The sequence below is a fragment of the Siphateles boraxobius genome, unplaced genomic scaffold (assembly GCF_051911475.1).
Source record: "Siphateles boraxobius isolate OS27281-9 unplaced genomic scaffold, OSU_SipBor_1 118, whole genome shotgun sequence".
NCBI lineage: Eukaryota > Metazoa > Chordata > Actinopteri > Cypriniformes > Leuciscidae > Siphateles > Siphateles boraxobius.
In genome coordinates this window covers 1,733,685-1,751,724 of record NW_027508720.1, presented here as the reverse complement: position 1 = coordinate 1,751,724, position 18,040 = coordinate 1,733,685, and the positions used below count along the sequence as shown (strand labels likewise).

The 18,040-nt window shown below is 40.5% G+C and overlaps 1 protein-coding gene across 2 annotated transcripts in view; it reads left to right on the top strand.

The window, feature by feature from the left end:
- The window catches only part of armc9 (armadillo repeat containing 9), a 53,228-nt gene extending 46,170 nt beyond the window's left edge, over positions 1 to 7,058 (top strand). For both annotated transcript variants that reach the window (XM_077202549.1, XM_077202552.1), the window contains one exon: positions 6,431 to 7,058. In XM_077202549.1, the coding sequence (XP_077058664.1) occupies positions 6,431 to 6,453 (23 nt within the window). In that variant the 3' untranslated portion in view covers positions 6,454 to 7,058. The remainder of the gene's footprint in view (positions 1 to 6,430) is intronic.
- Positions 7,059 to 18,040: the final 10,982 nt, after the last annotated feature.

Below are 18,040 nucleotides of genomic sequence, written 5' to 3'. Positions count from 1 at the left end.
GTTTGGGTTGTTGGTAGGTTGTTTCTAGGGCATTCTGGGTGATTGATACAGCGTTCTGGGTGGTTGCGAGGTGTTTGGGTTGTTGGTAGGTTGTTTCTAGGGCATTCTGGGTGATTGATAGATTGTTCTGGGTAGTTGCGAGATGTTTGGGTTGTTGGTAGGTTGTTTCTGGGGCATTCTGGGTGATTGATGCAGCATTTTGGGTGGTTGCTATGTGTTTGGGTTGTTGGTAGGTTGTTTCTTGGGCATTCTGGGGGAGTGATACAGCGTTCTGTGTGGTTGCGAGGTGTTTGGGTTGTTTGTAGGTTGTTTCTAGAGAAATCTGGTTGGTTGATTGATAGATTGTTCTGGGTAGTTGCGAGGTGTTGGGTTGTTGGTTGGTTGTTTCTAGGGCATGCTGGGTGGTTTATACAGCGTTCTGTGTGGTTGCTAGGTGTTTGGGTTGTTGGTAGGTTGTTTCTAGGGCATTCTGGGTGATTGATACAGCGTTCTGGGTGGTTGTGAGGTGTTTGGGTTGTTGGTAGGTGGTTTCTAGAGAAATCTGGTTGATTGATACAGCGTTCTGTGTCGTTGCTAGGTGTTTGGGTTGTTGGTAGGTTGTTTCTAGGGCATTCTGGGTGATTGATACAGCGTTCTGTGTGGTTGCTAGGTGTTTGGGTTGTTGGTAGGTTGTTTCTAGGGCATTCTGGCTGATTGATACAGCGTTCTGTGTGGTTGCTAGGTGTTTGGGTTGTTGGTAGGTTGTTTCTAGGCCATTCTGGGTGATTGATACAGCGTTCTGGGTAGTTGCGAGGTGTTTGGGTTGTTGGTAGGTTGTTTCTAGGGCATCCTGGGTGATTGATACAGCATTCTGTGTGGTTGCTAGGTGTTTGGGTTGTTTGTAGGTTGTTTCTAGGGCATTCTGGGTGATTGATACAGCGTTCTGGGTGGTTGTGAGGTGTTTGGGTTGTTGGTAGGTGGTAGGTGGTGTCTAGAGAAATCTGGTTGATTGATAGATTGTTCTGGGTAGTTGCGAGGAGTTTGGGTTGTTGGTAGGTTGTTTCTAGGGCATTCTGGGTGATTGATACAGCGTTCTGTGTGGTTGCTAGGTGTTTGGGTTGTTGGTAGGGTGTTTCTATGGCATTCTGGTTGATTGACAGATTGTTCTGGGTGGTTGCGAGGTGTTTGGGTTGTTGGTTATTTTTAGGTCATTCTGGGTGATTTGATAGGATGATTGTTGAATTGCTGATTGGTCACTGTTCTGGACGGTTGCCTAGGTATTCTGGATTGTTGCTAGGGTGGTCTGGGTTGTTGCTACAATGTTTTGGGTGATTGCTACGGTATTCTGGTTGCTAGGGCGTGTTCTGGGTTATTAGGTGTTATTAGGGTGTTCTGGCGGTTACTTGATTGCTAGGTTGTTGCTACAGTGTTTTGGGTTGTGCTATAGTCTTCTGGGTTGTTTTTGTAGGTGTTTTTAGGGCATTCTGTGTGATTGATAGGGTGTTGCAAAGGTATTATGGGTGGTTGCTAAGGTTTTCGAGGGTTGTTGCTGAGGAGTTGCTGTAGTGTTCTGGGTGATTTACAGGGTGTTTTAGATTGCATCTGCAGTGTCCTGCTAAGGTGTTCTGGCTTGTTGCTAGATGTTTACAGGGTTATTAGTTGGTTGCTAAAGTGTTGTGGATGGTTGTCAGGGCGTTGTTGTGTGGTTGCTAAGGTGTTCTGAGTTGTTTTTGTCGCACATAACTTTATTTTAACAGTAGTGGTTATGTGCAAGTAACTTACTAAAACCAAAGTAACTTACTAAAACAGTCATTCTGTGTTGACATTACAATGTCATAATTTATTCTTACTGTAAATGCTTGTATTATTACCGTATAAAGTTACAGGGTTACACTATTTAGGTTGTCCTTGTTGCAGTGTAATTATACATTTAATTACTGAGTAATAATTAATCAGGATTAGGGTTTGGTTTAGGGTCAGTTCCATGCCATTATGCATAATTTAGTGGTGTACAGCGGAGCTCATATCTGTATTTGTATCTGCATCTGTAACAAACTCAAAATTATTCGTATCTGTATTCAGATAAAACGGGAAATGGGCGGGGCATTACCCGGAAAGTTCGTACAATTACTTGAGAAGACCGTTATCTATGGTTTTACAGGCTATCTGTTTTCTTTGTAGTTATCACGGAACAAATAAGCCTTGTATAACTGATAAAATAATCTTTTTTATTATGATTATAACATGTATTTAAATATCTTCTTATTGTCGAAAGCCGATAGCCTCGTATGGCAGTGCTGGTTTCTGAGACGCACAGAGATGCACATACAGCTGTTTGATTTGCGATCTTCCTGTGCTTATTCCATCCATTCATCGTACAACGCTTAAATCGTTTAAATATATCAAATTGTAGAACATGTGTATGATGTAATATTTTAGTTGATTTACTCTTGCCAAGCTCTGATTTCTGACACGTAAAAAAGGGAACAGCAACGCGGCAGTTTGAGGCAGTCATTTCATTCATACACTCATTCACTTCACACAGTGACACCAGAGAATGTCTAATAAGGGGAGAACGTCCACTCTCAGTAAACTTCCGGCTTCTGAACTGGTTGCAGTTCCACTCTGGCTCCACATGAGGGCGCTCACAGGACGAGTGATCATTAATCAAGGACAATGGGGCTATACCCCTCAAAATCCACTTTTCTCAGGATATAATTTTTTGTCGAAAGGAGATGCAAAGAAATTACACATTGCTGGGCGTTAGATTTTTTAGAGTCACTCATTTGCTTTAGAAAGTCTTTTAAAATGTCAATGACGTCATACACATCGTACGAGCAGAGATACTGCTTTACGGCAATCCTTCAGTCACTTTGGTGCTTTCGCGCTCTGCACTTTCTTTTCTCTCGAGGCATCGACAACACCACTGACACGGGTAAATACACACGCTAGAAGAGTTTTTGTTTTAAGGTTTTTAAACACCACACTGAAAATACACACACACATTCTGGTCCCGCTTCGGATGCCACGATGCCATCAAGCGGTATCTCTGGTCATAATCAGTCCTTCACTGACCAATCAGCTTCCATTAGCAGAATGCTAGCGTGCAATGGGCAACAACAACTCAACCTGTAAGAAATCGAAAGGACATAAGTACTCGTTCATTCAACTTTCGACCTATAACCCATGTTGAACTTGCAAAATCTACAATCAAATCTGAGATTTCTCAACGGCAATCGGGTGAAAGAGACAAATTTAGCCGCTAGCTCCATAGACTCCCATTCATTTTGCACTCATGGGCGATCGCCCCCAGTGGAACTCTGCTGGAACTACAACCAAAATTCGGTACAATAGGACTTAATAGGGAGTGAACAGGCTCTCTGTAGACGGGCTCTGGTGACACTCATTATTGCGTAGTGGACTTACAAGTTGTTTCATTAAGTTTGCTGCGGTCGCTTGCGAGTGTCCGCCATGTTGAATGGATTCTTCTGATAATGGCAGTTAGAGCAACGACGTGACATTGATGACAGAAATAATAGTTTAAATAGGAGTGTTTACTCAAAAATGTTGAGTAAATATACATATATATATATATGTATAAAAGCCCATATAAAACATTTTATATCCATTCCACTATCTGTCTTTCAGAAATGAGAATGGAATTAGACTTGCCAATAATGTATTTGATGGTGACTCCTTCCTGCCTGATGCATTACTGGAAAAGCAATTATCCTCTATAATGCACACATGGTCAAAGCTCCCCATTATGTTTAGTTCCTGTTAAGGGCTCCATCTTTTTATCTCACCGATCGTAATGTTACAAATTGGAAAAGACACTCAGTGTGTCTGTTCCGACCACAATCTGATCAGTTAAGGCATCAGGATATGGCTATTGAACTAAGAGAACAACATTACCCAATGTGAGATCACTGCTAGAAGGGTGAAGCTCACAAAACCTGACAAGAACATTTATGGGTCATATTTTCTATAAATATAATGGCTTTTTTTTATTTTTAATCAAATTCATTACATAAAATGCCAATTCAAGTCACAAAATAAACACATACATTTTTGTTAATAATTTTAGTGCTTCAGCTTATGCTCATTTCAGTGTATTGCCAAGCCAACATTTCACATTTTTAATTCCTCGTTTCAATTTTTCAACTAATATTTATTTTATTTATATTTAATTTCAGCCTCATTTCAAGTAACAGAATTTAATTAACAGAAGTATATATATTATATGTAATATATATATATATATATATATATATATATATATATATATATATATACACACACACATATGAAGAGCTCTTTTCCAAAAGGTGATAAACGCCATTTTGAGTTTGTCATGTCATTTTGCTGTGTACTGAACCTATTCACTGCTCCATCGACGTTTCATGCCAAATCGCTATATTTCCTTGTTTAAAATGTACTGGAAGATGCAGTTTCTTTTCAAAACGCGATAAGCGCCAAACCTATTTTTAGCCTAAACACGATAAATCCTCTCGACTAATCAGAATTCGGTGAGTGTTCTACGCAATCCAGCACGGCGGCGCTCTGAACAGAGGTTTGTTTATGTTCATTCATTCCTCAAAATGAGTGCTAGTTTTCTACTCGACTAGTAGTAGTTCATTTAAGCCATTAGTTTAGTCACATATTTATATTGATTAGTTTAGTCGCATATTTATATTGATTTAATTACTTAAATATATATGGGAGAGAAACCATAATGAGCGTTTTTGATTGCCTATTCCGCATCTCAACGCTAGCATAAAGCTTGCCACAAAGAACCGACAAAAGTAATGATTATGCATGAAACATTTGAACTGTTTATTTTTGAATGTAACTAGTGTTTTCTGTGTCAGTGTCGGCTGCAAAGATAAAGTTGACTATGCTGACTCGCCATCTTCGCAGTAGTGAACGCGCATATAGAGAGAAATGCACACTTCGAATTAGCCTACATATGCAGAGAGTACCCCATTTCTTTTCGTTTTTTATTGTTTTGTTTAAAAGTAGACATTTCAAGCTTTTTATAGATATACTTCTCAGGACTGTGAGGCAAGTATCGCTGTGCTCCAGATCACGCGCGCGCCTCCGTGTCCTGATCATATGTCTGCTATATTTGCTTCTTATTTATTTATTATTAATCCAGTCAATTTGTTGATGAAACATTGATTAAAATGAAGATACAATTTATACAAAACGAAATTCACTTTAAAGAAAGGCTTTCTACTAAACAAAACTTAATAAGTGGTCAAAATCATGTGTGAGCCATTCCAAATGTTTTCTGATATATTGGGCATCTTATGATCATATCTGACTCATCTCATGAGGTTCCCTTTTCATATAATCAACATAGATGAAAAAACAAATAACATTATATTATTAAACATAAATATGAAACGTATGTTTAAGTTTTTTTTAACTTAGCCTATATTCAAGCGTCACGCTTTGCTCACATGCTGTGTAGCCTATACATGCGTGTGTGTGTGAATATCGTTATCATTATTGAATATTTTTAATAATTCGTTTTGGGTTTTTTTCATGCATATTTAGTGGACAAATTACTTGTTACTACTTGTTATAGGTTTGACACTTTACTAAAAATGACTTATATTGTCTAAAAATGACTAAAAAATCCAAGACAAACCATGGATTTATAGCGTTTTGGGAAAAAAATAATTAACTTTTAAATTATCACAAACAATATTGTATTTTGATTTAATAATCATTGTTCAACATGTTCAGACTGGGCCAATAAAACATTTCAACAGGATAAATTGAATATTCAAAAAATGTGTGGGTCTAGGTAAAAAAAAATAATTTTCCTGAAAACTATTGAAATGGATTTATAGCGTTTTGGAAAATAACTCCTCATATTAAACATTCCCAATGACATATAATATTTATATGCACACACTGTATGTATTAAAAATTCTTAATGACATTAAAACAGTGATATATTATTTAAGTTGTAAAAAAAAAAATATATATATATATATATATATATATACATTATTTTAGTATTTATTGAATTTATAATTATTTAAATAAATGGAAAATAATGAGAATTTTTGGTTAAATATTTTCACAATTTAAAAAAACGTAATGCTCTTAAAAAGATTTCAATGGAAAATGTCATTTTTCATTTGTTGTTTTTGGATTTTGGATATTTCTTATGCATGTTGTATTTCACGTATCTGGTATTTGAATAACTGTCTGAAATATGATGATGATTTATCTCTCCATAGCCCCGTCTAAGGGGTTCACCCAGAAATACACTCGTCTTTTACATTTAATTATGTTCTTGTTCTTATCACCTGAAATAATAGAATTAAAGAGATAACAAAATCGCAAAAGAATGCATTAACGACTAATTAAAGTGATTAGTTATGAACATGACTCACATGTTTATCATACTCCACGCCTTCTTTTCACCTTCCAGGCAGCCAGTTGAACAGAAAGTGAAAAAGGGAAGCTTTCAGCAGAAGCCTATCGCCAGAGGAGCATCCAGCTTCCTGTAACAGCATCCAAATTTCTTATCAGGCCGTGGGCCTGTGGAACAAAGCTGAGGATTGTGGCTCCTAAGGACCTTCAGCCCCTGCCACAGAACGCCTCTGTAACACAACACACTTCAGCAATCATCACAACAAGTACTTTCATTATCCCACAACCTTCCAAACGCCTGGTGCTCCACTCCGGCTTTGTTACTCATGAACCTCGACCACCCTCACTCAGAGGAAGCAGATGTGTTTAAAAAATAGTTTTCAGTCTATGTCGATTGTGTTTTCTGTATCGCACGCGTGGTTTGATGTGGGTTTATTGTTGTTGCTGCTTATGTAACCTTGTTTCGTAAAACTTCAAATTCACTTGTATTGTGTTTTGCATGATTGTGCTGTGTAAAATAGACCTGATGGAGGAAACTAACACAGGTAACTTTGAACTACCTGACTGATGTTTGGATATGTATTTTGCCATTTAGAAATATTGCTTTTGCGCTTTAAAGTGTTTTTAAAGTCATAGATTGCGAATATTTTTTTACATTAAATATAATAAATTTTATTTTAAAAAAATGTCCTGTTGTGTCATATGTCATAATATAACCAGCAATGTAACACACACACACACACACACACACTCACTGGACACTTCAGTCAATCACAGGGCATCAACTCAATGCGTTTAGGCATGTGGACATGATCAAAAAGATCTGCTGAAGTTCATCAGATTGGAAAATTAAGGTGATTTAAGTGACTTTAAAAAAGGCACGGTTGTTCTATTGTTGGAGTACTTCAGAAACTGCTGATCTACTGGGATTTTCACGCACAACCATCTCTAGGGTTTACAGAGAATGGTCCGAAAAAAATATCCAGTGAGCGGCGATTCTGTGGGAGAAAATGCCTTGTTGATGCCAGAGGTCAGAGGAGAATGACCAGACTGGTTCAGCTGATAGAAAGTAACAGAAACTCAAATAAGCAGAAGAGCTGTGGTTCCCGTCCTGGGGTCCGCGCTCCCCTGAGGGGGGGCACCAGAGTTCGCAGGCTTATATGCTTTGAGCTCAAATATGGAAACAAAAAAACCTATAGGAATGCTCCAAATGATCAGCCACGGGTCGGAACCAGTTGATAATTACTTCCTTTGATTCCAGACGTAGTCTTCAGCTCGCCGATCACATAAATGAATCACATTTCCACTACGCAAAAGACACGAGCTTGGTGCGAGGAATATGAATATGGTCTCCACCAGGCTAGAGTACAATAATAACTCAGTGAAAAGGTGTGTTTAATTCCCAACCAATCGCCCGTAACTGTAGCGGCTGTACATCAGCAGACATGTGCTGCTCTTCTTCACTCTTTCCCTCACACGAGAGCGTGTCCTCCTCATTAGAGCTTCAGGTGAAGGGTTCCCAGTAGTGGAGATGCACTGGTCGACAGACCATCAATCAGAACCGGCCAGTTCACTTTTTTTTTTTCACCCAATCTCTGTTCTGGACTTGCAAACAAAATGCATTGCAATTATTTCCCAAAATGTAATTTGTGTGGAAATATTACCACGGTCTGTAAGCAGGACGTTAACAGAGGCCAGAGAAGGGACACGCTGAAGACGGACACAAAGAGGAGAGCAGAGAAAATACTGTACCAGGCAGGGCAAGCTCACTGTTACGATGCTCGTAATATTGGAAGAAAATTCTACACATTAAATTGATGTGGGGGCTTATATGAGTGCATTTCTGATGGGAACTGACCGACTTCACAAAAGCTTCAATGACATTTTCTTTTCATCTTATCTCCATATGAACCTACCTCGGGTTTCAGAACCACGGGCCTACACAACGGTGACACTCCTGTCAGCTCAGAACAGAAACTGAAGCTACAATTCACACTGACTCATCAAAACTGGACTATAGAAGATTGGAACAATGTTGCCTGATCTGATGAGTCTCGATTTCTGCTGCGACATTCAGACGGTCGGGTCAGAATTTGGTGTAAACATGAAAGCATGGGTCCATCCTGCCTTGTATCAGCGGTTCAGGCTGCTTTTTACAACCCCAAATCAGAAAAAGTTGGGACATTTTGAAAAATGCAATAAAATCAAGAATCTTTGATTTGTTCATTATATTTAACCTTTTATAAACTGACAGAAGTACAAAGAAACATTTTCCAATGTTTTCACTGACCAACATAATTGTATTTTGTAAATATGAACAAATTTTGATTTTGATGGCTGCAACACACCCCCAAAAAGTTGTGACAGAGACATGTTTACCACTGTGTCACATCACCTTTCCTTTTAAGTACACTGGAGTGGAGTGGAGTGGAGGATACTAATTGTTGGAGTTTTGCTAGTGGAATATTTGCCCAATCTTGTCTGATACGAGACAGCCACTCAACAGTCTGTGGTCATCGTTGCCTGATTCTCCTTTTCATGGTGGGTCATATATTTTCCATAAGATCATATCTGGACTGCAGTAAACAGGCACATCCCTTCTATGGTGCAGAGTGTCTAGAAACAACTCAGTTTTAGCATGTGCAGAATGAGGCCTGGCTTTGTCTTGCTTCCCAGGAAAGATGTCATCTTGATGGCAGTTTATGTCTCTGTACAATCCAAATACATGCCTCCATGTCAATGGTACCTTCACAATAATGCAAGTTACGATACCGTTTGCAATGATGCACCTCAATACCAGCACAGATGTTTGCTTCTGCACCTGTCGCTCGTGAAAGTCTGGTTGGTCCCTTTCGTCTTTGGGACTGAGAACTCGATGTCCATTTTCTTCCAAAAACAAGCTGAAACATGGACCCATTTGACCACAGCAGACATGTCCACTGTCTTCTAGAGCATCTGAGATGAGCTCAGGCCCAGAGAACTCGCCGGCATCTCCACATAGAACTGGTGTAAAGCTTTCTCCTTGCGTAACAGAGATTCAAGTGGCATTTCTTAATGCAGAGTCAGACTGTGTTCAGTGAAAACGGTTTTCCAAATTACTCCTGAGCACGTGTCTGTATTTAACGGATTAGCATGATGGTATCTTGTGCAATGCCATCTGAGGGTTCAAAGGTCACGCACATTCAACAGAGGTCTACTGCCTTACCCAACACAGACTGAGATTTCTCTGGATTCCCTGAATCTTGTGACAATATTATGTATGGAAGATGATGAAAGGCATAAATTCTTTGCAATCTTGCATTGAGAAATGGGATTTTTTAATTGTTTGACAATTCTCTCATGATATTTGGCACAAAGTGATGAGCCATGACCCATCTTTGTTTAAAAAGACTGAGAAGCACTTTTACACCCAAACACGATACCCTCAACTATTACCAATTCACCTGCTCATTGTGGACTGTTTCAAAATAGTTGGAGAATCTAATTTGGATAATCTTTTCACTTTTATTTGGTCTCTGTCCCAACTATTTACAGGAAGGCATCCTTCCTTTTTTATAGTCGACTCCCTCTATGTCATCAGAGTGACTAAATGAACAACATGTCCCATAATTAACACATTGTTGCATCCGCCTACCATTATACATTCGTCACACATTTCTTATTGTCCATTTGAGATGTCAAAATTGTCTGGAAGGAACGTTTTACACAACATTACCAATATAACAGTTTTTTTTTACCCCATAATATAACCATATTTTGATCACAACTGGCAGCAGATGAGAAGTCCTACTGCGTGTCACTTCTTTCCCCAGTTGGTCTGAACATCTGCGCAAATCATAACAGTGTTGAAACCTCAAACGAACACTAACACGTGTCTGTTATGCTTCTATTTTGGGTTCATTAATCCACTTTCTGTCTTTTGTTCTCTTATTCCACATATTGAGTTACCTGGTTTCCCTCAAAATATCTTGTTTATGAAGAGTGTATAACAAAAGTACCTGATTTGAATAAATGGTAAGTGAATGCTAAGCAGCCTTCTCTAGAAGAGAGGAAGGTACTAACATTAACTGGCTTGTTTGAGTGTAATGTCAAAGGTTCACAATGACACTCTCATTTCCTGAAGTAAATGTGAGTGCATATACAACATGCAAAAAGTCCATTCGACATAGTCAATGAGGGACCTGAACCATACCTAGAGACTTTACAGTGGGCTCTTTTGACATGGGCCGACAACCATTCAGAAAAATCAAGCAAATATAGAGCAACATGTAAAAATCCAATCAGAGCTAGTGGACTGCTGGGTTGTTTATCGCAATCACCCAGGACACCCTAGCAAATGCATTGCAAAGCCCTTGAAAAAACACTGTAGTGAGTGCCAGTGAGTTTCACAGCAAACACCACTCACATTTTCTTCAGTAAATGTAGTTTAACTAAAGTGACTAATGTGTTTTATTTGGCAGTGCTTTACTATCTAACCGTCCACACATGTAAACCCAACAGTTCTGACGACAGCACTGTTTCTCCAGCTTCCTTCTACACAAACGGGACACAAAAACAGCACTGAAAAACAGGATTTTTTTAATCTAACTTCAGCTGTGTCCCACAATCCGCTCTTCCTTTCGTTCTCCATCCATTTCCTGCTGTATTCTGGCTGTCGTGATCTGTCCATGTGCATCCTGTGCTTCGGGGGGATTTTTCCTGTATCCCCCCCACCTTTGACCTGAAAATGGACCATATCTGGACCATAAGTCCCTCTGTTTCTGTCTCCTAAAACAACAACTCCTTTGCCACCAGTTTTTGGCAGACAGGTGTGCCCTACAAGATTATATTGTTCAATCTGACCTGCAGGCTCTTGGGAATGAGGAAGTCGAAATGAAAGTTATTTGTTAATGATGGACGAAACTGGGCTTGTCTTAGCAGATCCCAAAGCAAGGTTGCAGTTACTAGATCATGAGATGTCAAGTGAGGGTAAGAATGGCAGTGTCCTTTAAGCGGAAACTGTCCTGCTTACGGAGTGCTATGCTCTTTGGAACAGAATTCCTGGTGAGGTTAGGCTTGTCCACAGGGGACAAGCCCTCTGGACATGTTTTTATGACTCAAGCTGAGCTCGGCATGATGGAGTACCAAACATCTGATTCCTCAGCTGTGTTGTACCTTACATTTGCAGATTTCCTGCAGGCCTTGGCATTGTGACAACCCTACGGACAAAAGCTGGAAAAAAATTAAGCAGCTGAATCCCTGTTCAACCTGTAATTCTGAACATTTATGTAAAACCTTTATATAAATAAGAATATTTGAATAAAACATTTTCCAAAAAAGTGTTATAGTAAGAATGGGATTGAGGGATTTTCATTCCTACTTTTTTTCAACACTTAATCTCAGGTTGTTATCATTCCAAACCTCGCATTAAACCCCAGGTAAAGTAACATTTCACACTTGTAATTCAGAAGTGGGGTTATCAATGCTTTGAACCCAGGGTAATGAAACCCTGCTCCGGAGCAGAGTCTGCACCGCTTTTAACCCAGGGTAATGAAACCCTGCTCCGGAGCAGAGTTAGCACCGCTTTTAACCCAGGGTAATGAAATCCTGCTCTGGAGCAGACTTAGCACCGCTTTTAACCCAGGGTAATGAAACCCTGCTCTGGAGCAGAGTTAGCACCACTTTTAACCCAGGGTAATGAAACCCTGCTCCGGAGCAGAGTTAGCACCGCTTTTAACCCAGGGTAATGAAACCCTGCTCCAGAGCAGAGTCTGCACCGCTTTTAACCCAGGGTAATGAAACCCTGCTCTGGAGCAGAGTTAGCACCGCTTTTAACCCAGTGTAATGAAACCCTGCTCCAGAGCAGAGTTAGCACCGCTTTTAACCCAGTGTAATGAAACCCTGCTCTGGAGCAGAGTCTGCACCACTTTTAACCCAGGGTAATGAAACCCTGCTCCGGAGCAGAGTTAGCACCGCTTTTAACCCAGTGTAATGAAACCCTGCTCTGGAGCAGAGTCTGCACCACTTTTAACCCAGGGTAATGAAACCCTGCTCCGGAGCAGAGTTAGCACCGCTTTTAACCCAGGGTAATGAAACCCTGCTCTGGAGCAGAGTCTGCACCACTTTTAACCCAGGGTAATGAAACCCTGCTCTGGAGCAGAGTCTGCACCACTTTTAACCCAGGGTAATGAAACCCTGCTCCGGAGCAGAGTTAGCACCGCTTTTTACCCAGGGTAATGAAACCCTGCTCCAGAGCAGAGTCTGCACCGCTTTTAACCCAGGGTAATGAAACCCTGCTCCGGAGCAGAGTTAGCACCGCTTTTTACCCAGGGTAATGAAACCCTGCTCTGGAGCAGAGTCAGCACCGCTTTTAACCAAGTGTAATGAAACCCTGCTCCGGAGCAGAGTTAGCACCGCTTTTTACCCAGGGTAATGAAACCCTGCTCTGGAGCAGAGTCAGCACCGCTTCTGCAGTGTTAACCCCGCATCAGTGTGCCAAACTTGTACAATGTGAAACAATACGGCATTAGAAAGTTATTACTAGATGCTTAGTAACAGACAACCAATCGCATGCTTTCTATTCAAGTGCTTTGGACAGTGAAGGAAACAGCACGTTGTATAAACAGTAATGTAGTATAGTAATCAATGTAGAGCTGCTTTGAAACAATATATTACACACCTTTGGTGTGAGAGACCCGGGTTCGAATCCACTGTGAGACGCCAATGTGCCCTTGAGCAAGACACTTAACCCCTAGTTGCTCCAGAGGTGTGTGACCTCTGAAATATAGCAATTGTAAGTCGCTTTGGATAAAAGCGTCAGCTAAATGAATAAATGTAAATGTAAAATGTAAATATAATAGAGGTGACTTGACTTGACTTAATGTCAGCATTAGAGGAGAAATAATATCAAATGGTGACAAAAGGCGTGACATGTGGGGTAAAGAATAGATTTTTTCATTCTCAACTTTATAGTCTGATAAGAGCATTCTGGGGCCGGTTGCATAAACGGCCATCATGTTAAGTTTTAGTATGATGCACTAGTAATTAGTCAGGGGCAGTCAGTCTTACTTTTCTGTATGAAATTAGGCCAATCTATGTTTTTATATAACTGATTTTAAAAAAGCTATGAACGCTATGATTAATGCAACCAGCTCCATGTTAAACTTGATAGTACAGTCGGCAATATATGATATGAGTATTCACAAAGCCTTAATGTAAACACATCGTCTCTGGTTACCCACTTAACCTCTGCTCCCTAAGATGAGGGAACGAGACATTGCGTTTGCTAATGCTTATGGGGAAACGCATGCGGCGTTCGTCCAGTCAGTGACACTGACACATCAAATTGTTGACCCAGGGATTAGAAATGTACAATGTTAACCCCAGGTCAATTACGTGCAGTGTGAAATGTGAAGCAAGATAACCCAGGATTATGTTTACCCAGGGTGTAGAGTGGCCCATATTAACTGTTTAAAGTGTGAGAAACCCTCTTATGTTGTTTCAAGCCTGGATGTTTAATGGTCAATTAATCATTTAAGTCATACTAAATTACAGCTATCATAATGAACTTATGTGAAATTACTTATTACTGTTTGTCATAAAAAATGTACTCTACATTTTTTGACATACGCCACAGTAATACAACAGTATTGTTTGAAGTGCCTTGGTGTACAATTAAAACAACATTGTACATGAATCATGCCATAAAATCTCTTCCAAAACCCAGATCCACACAGGCTCAGTTTGATCCCCTCAGTTCGTGCACACCGTCTCTGTGAAGCCTTGGTTTTTGTGAATGATTTAAGTGTTCAAAAACAAAGGTTCACTAGGTAGTGCGCATGTGCCAAATGTGTCAGTCCGTGCTCATGGTAAGTGGGGTGTGCGTCGAAGGGCTTTGAACTGTGCACTAAAAGGATGTTGAATGTGGAAAATGTACGAAAAAGATACTTCCCATGTCCGCGTTGCACTCCGGCTCATCCATGTCAATGTAACGCAAATGTTTTCATCAGCAGAGTCCACCTTTTTACTACACATACATCCTTGTGTGGCAAGAACTTGTGTGCATGGACAACAATGTATGCACCAGTGATTCGAGCATTTGGTCCACTAAGTAGTCCGTATGCACTGGACAGAGCAGAATGCTGAAAATATATCCTTCTCGGGAACAGTCCACGTGACTGCTGATTTGTGCACAATATTTGCATGCAACCCTATTTTTGTGTCCACACGAACTTGTGCATGGACAAGTGTTCGAAAATAAATGTCCGCTGGGTAGTCGTAGTCCGTACACGCTGAATGCATCAATCCCCACTTACGGTCAGTGGAGTAGTGTACTTCTCACACTCAACTGTTCACTAGATGGAGTGGAACGTGGAAAATATACAATAGGATACTTCCCATGTCTGTGTGTCGCTCCGGCTCCCGGACGGTCTACAAGACCCAAATCTCATCATTACAGTCCGCTGACGTCCACACACACCATCCACATGCAACACTGATTATGCATCATTATGTACGACAGCGCATGCACGAGTGATTTAAACGGTTGAAAACAAAGGTTCACTAAGCAGTGCATTACGTATGCACTGAACAATGGAGTGTACTTTGAATGGCTTACACATTCAACTGCACTAGGATGAGCCGTATAAGTGACCTGACTTGGAGCACTTTACAGGCTGCAACTCTTTGTCATTCAAATAGTGTATATCGACCAACATTTTGTTTTTCCAGGAAGTTAAACGCAGTGCATTCTGGGGAAAACAGACCATTCTGCTTTAGATTTAGGCTTTTAGGCTTAATGCTGCTTCATACCATGACTGCAGGATATCTATATCTCTGAAATATCTGTGTGTGTGTGTGTGTGTGTGTGTGTGTGTGTGTGTGTGTGTGTGTGTGTGTGTGTGTGTGTGTGTGTGTGTGTGTGTGTGTGTGTGTGTGTGTGTGTGCGCGCTTACGTCAGCCAGAGACTGCTCAGGAAGGACCAGAGGAAGGCATCCATGTTGTATTAGTGCAAATGCCAAATGTTATCTTCTTCCTTTGTGAAACACAGACCAAAGGCTTCCAGATGACCCAGATGTCCTCACAGCATTGCACTGTGTCTGTAGTTTGTCTAGAGATTCTCTCTTACAAGATGGCAACCTCTGCGTCTGTATATAACATCTATATTATTATTTTTTTCGAGCAATATAGTGACATAACAAAGGCAATAAGAAGCATTTGATTTTTTTAACAACATAAATCAATCCATTGCTCGAAACGGAGTGGGAAGAAGTCGGACTTATTTAGACCCACCTCGGTCTGTTACAGTTAAAGGAAAAACAAGAAAGAAAAACAAAGGTAGCTGCTTCCTTAATTGTTGACATTATCATTACTCGCAATTACAATTTTAATTATACACAAATGAAAAAAAAAACACAACATATCTTAAATACACACCATATTTTACCGCAAGTAACAATTATAGTAATACCAACAATGGTAATCTGAATACCTACACAGCCTATGAATACATGAATACAACATCAATAATTCTGTATAATAGAAGAAAGTGTAACGGTTACCTTGAATCACATGCATCTTGTGAGCCAATCATATTGTAAGACTATTTTACGCCTTGAGCGAATTCATATTAATTTGTACAGTCTCATTTGCAGATTTTCGTATGATCTGCTTATGCCCCACTGATGTTTAGTTTAAGGGGTTGACCTTCATGCCTTCATGCTTACTTTATAAACACACACACACTGACCGGACACTTTATTAGGTACACCTGTTCACCTTCTCATTAATGCAAATATCTAATCAGCCAAGCACACTTAGGGCATGTTTACACGACAACGATATGCTTAAAACTGAGAAGTTTTTCCTTTGAGTTTTCCGCGTACAGATGACAAGATTGTAAAACCGATCCCCATTCACACAGAGCCGTGAAAACAACTAAAAACCTGTATTCTGCTGTCAGGCGGTTAGATGGAGATGAAACACTATCTAGACTGAACACGTGATACACATGTGCATGACATCATCGTCTTGATTCACGTTTTTGCTGTTTACACGGAGACCGTTTTCAAAATCTGCCACTGAGGCAATGTTTACACGGAAACGATCTGAAGAGAAAACGCAAAAGTGGCGTTGCGTTATCACTTTTCATTCTGCGTTTAGACGAGCGTTATCGGGGGGAAATCCGCGTGCATATGATGACGCAAAAGTGTGTGAAATTTGATGTAGTATGCACTCCAGGCGGCTAGGTGGCGATGTGAAGCACCGCGACACAACAACACCAGTATCTGAGAATATTTTGTACAACTGCTGAAAAGACTCTTGTACGTTTATCAGAGCTGCAATGGCAACTTGAAGGTCCGACGTATGGAAATAATCCGACATATTGGGGTTATTTTCCTGTAATGGCGCATGCCTGTGACGTAAACGCGTACGCGACGAGAGCCACAGTGAGCAGATTTGCGTTTTTACTGTTTAGATGGGAACGCGACGGTGGAGCGTTTTTAAGATTTCCACTCTGGAGGGTGGTTTCACTTTTTTGCGTTTTTAAGCCTCCAAAACGCCGTCGCCGTGTAAACGAAAGGCACATCCGATAAAATATTTTTACGTTTTCACCCAGAATCGTTCTCGTGTAAACAGGGCCTGAAACCCGTTTTCAAAAGTTTCCGTTTTCATTTAAACGAACGGCCAAAACGCATACATGTTTTTACGTTTTTAGTTGAAAACGGTGTCGTTTAAACAGGCCCTCAGGCATAGACATGATCAAGATGATCCGCCGAAGTTCAAACTGAGGCCACATTTACACATAGTCGGGTATTTAGAGGAAGGAATACACCCCCCCCCCCCCCCCCCACACACATACAACAACAACATCGTCGAAAAAACGAGAACTGTGACACAACATCGTTTTCACAAAAGTTGTCATTTACATCCCCCCGCATAAATACGCCGTCGAGCGCCATCATAACTAAACTGGGCGCTCACATGACACGTTAAGCATTTTCTGGCGCATAATGTGACGTTTGAGAACCTAAAACCCTGTTTCTCCCAGTTGACACGGCAACACATAACCGGCGTTATCAGAAATCTCCATTTTGGCCGGAGTTTTTAGAAATAATCGTTTTCTGTGATAAAAACGGGGTTTTCGTGTAAATGAGAATTTGGTGACACTGCAGCATCATTAATGAATAACTACACATTAAAACATTAACGACGGAACAGTTTTCTAAAGTGTTGCGCATCATTATTATGATGGCTTGGGTCAATGGTCAAACCATAAAATCTAAACATAAAAGGCAATTACAACAACACAAAAAATGATGAAGCCAAAAGATTCAAAGTGTTAAAGTGACCTTCGCATAACGAACAGAAAAAATGGACATCATCCAAGGAACACAAAAGCACCCAAAGAACCGGTTGGCGAAAGTAAAGCCAGGTTGTGCCGTGAGAAGTGCTGTAGGTGAGGGCGTCTGTCATGCAGTCAAGCACACCACCGGCTCAGATAAACACGGCTGATGGAGTGTCCTCGAGCACACTGACACCGAGGACACCGAGACCTGATCTCAAACCTGCCTCTGCACTTCAGTGAACACACAATGACGCTTGATTTGTCAAATGAATAAAAATCTGATCCTTGTTGCATTTTGTACTCTGTTGCTGCCACTTTCCCATGCCAGGCAACTCTACGGAC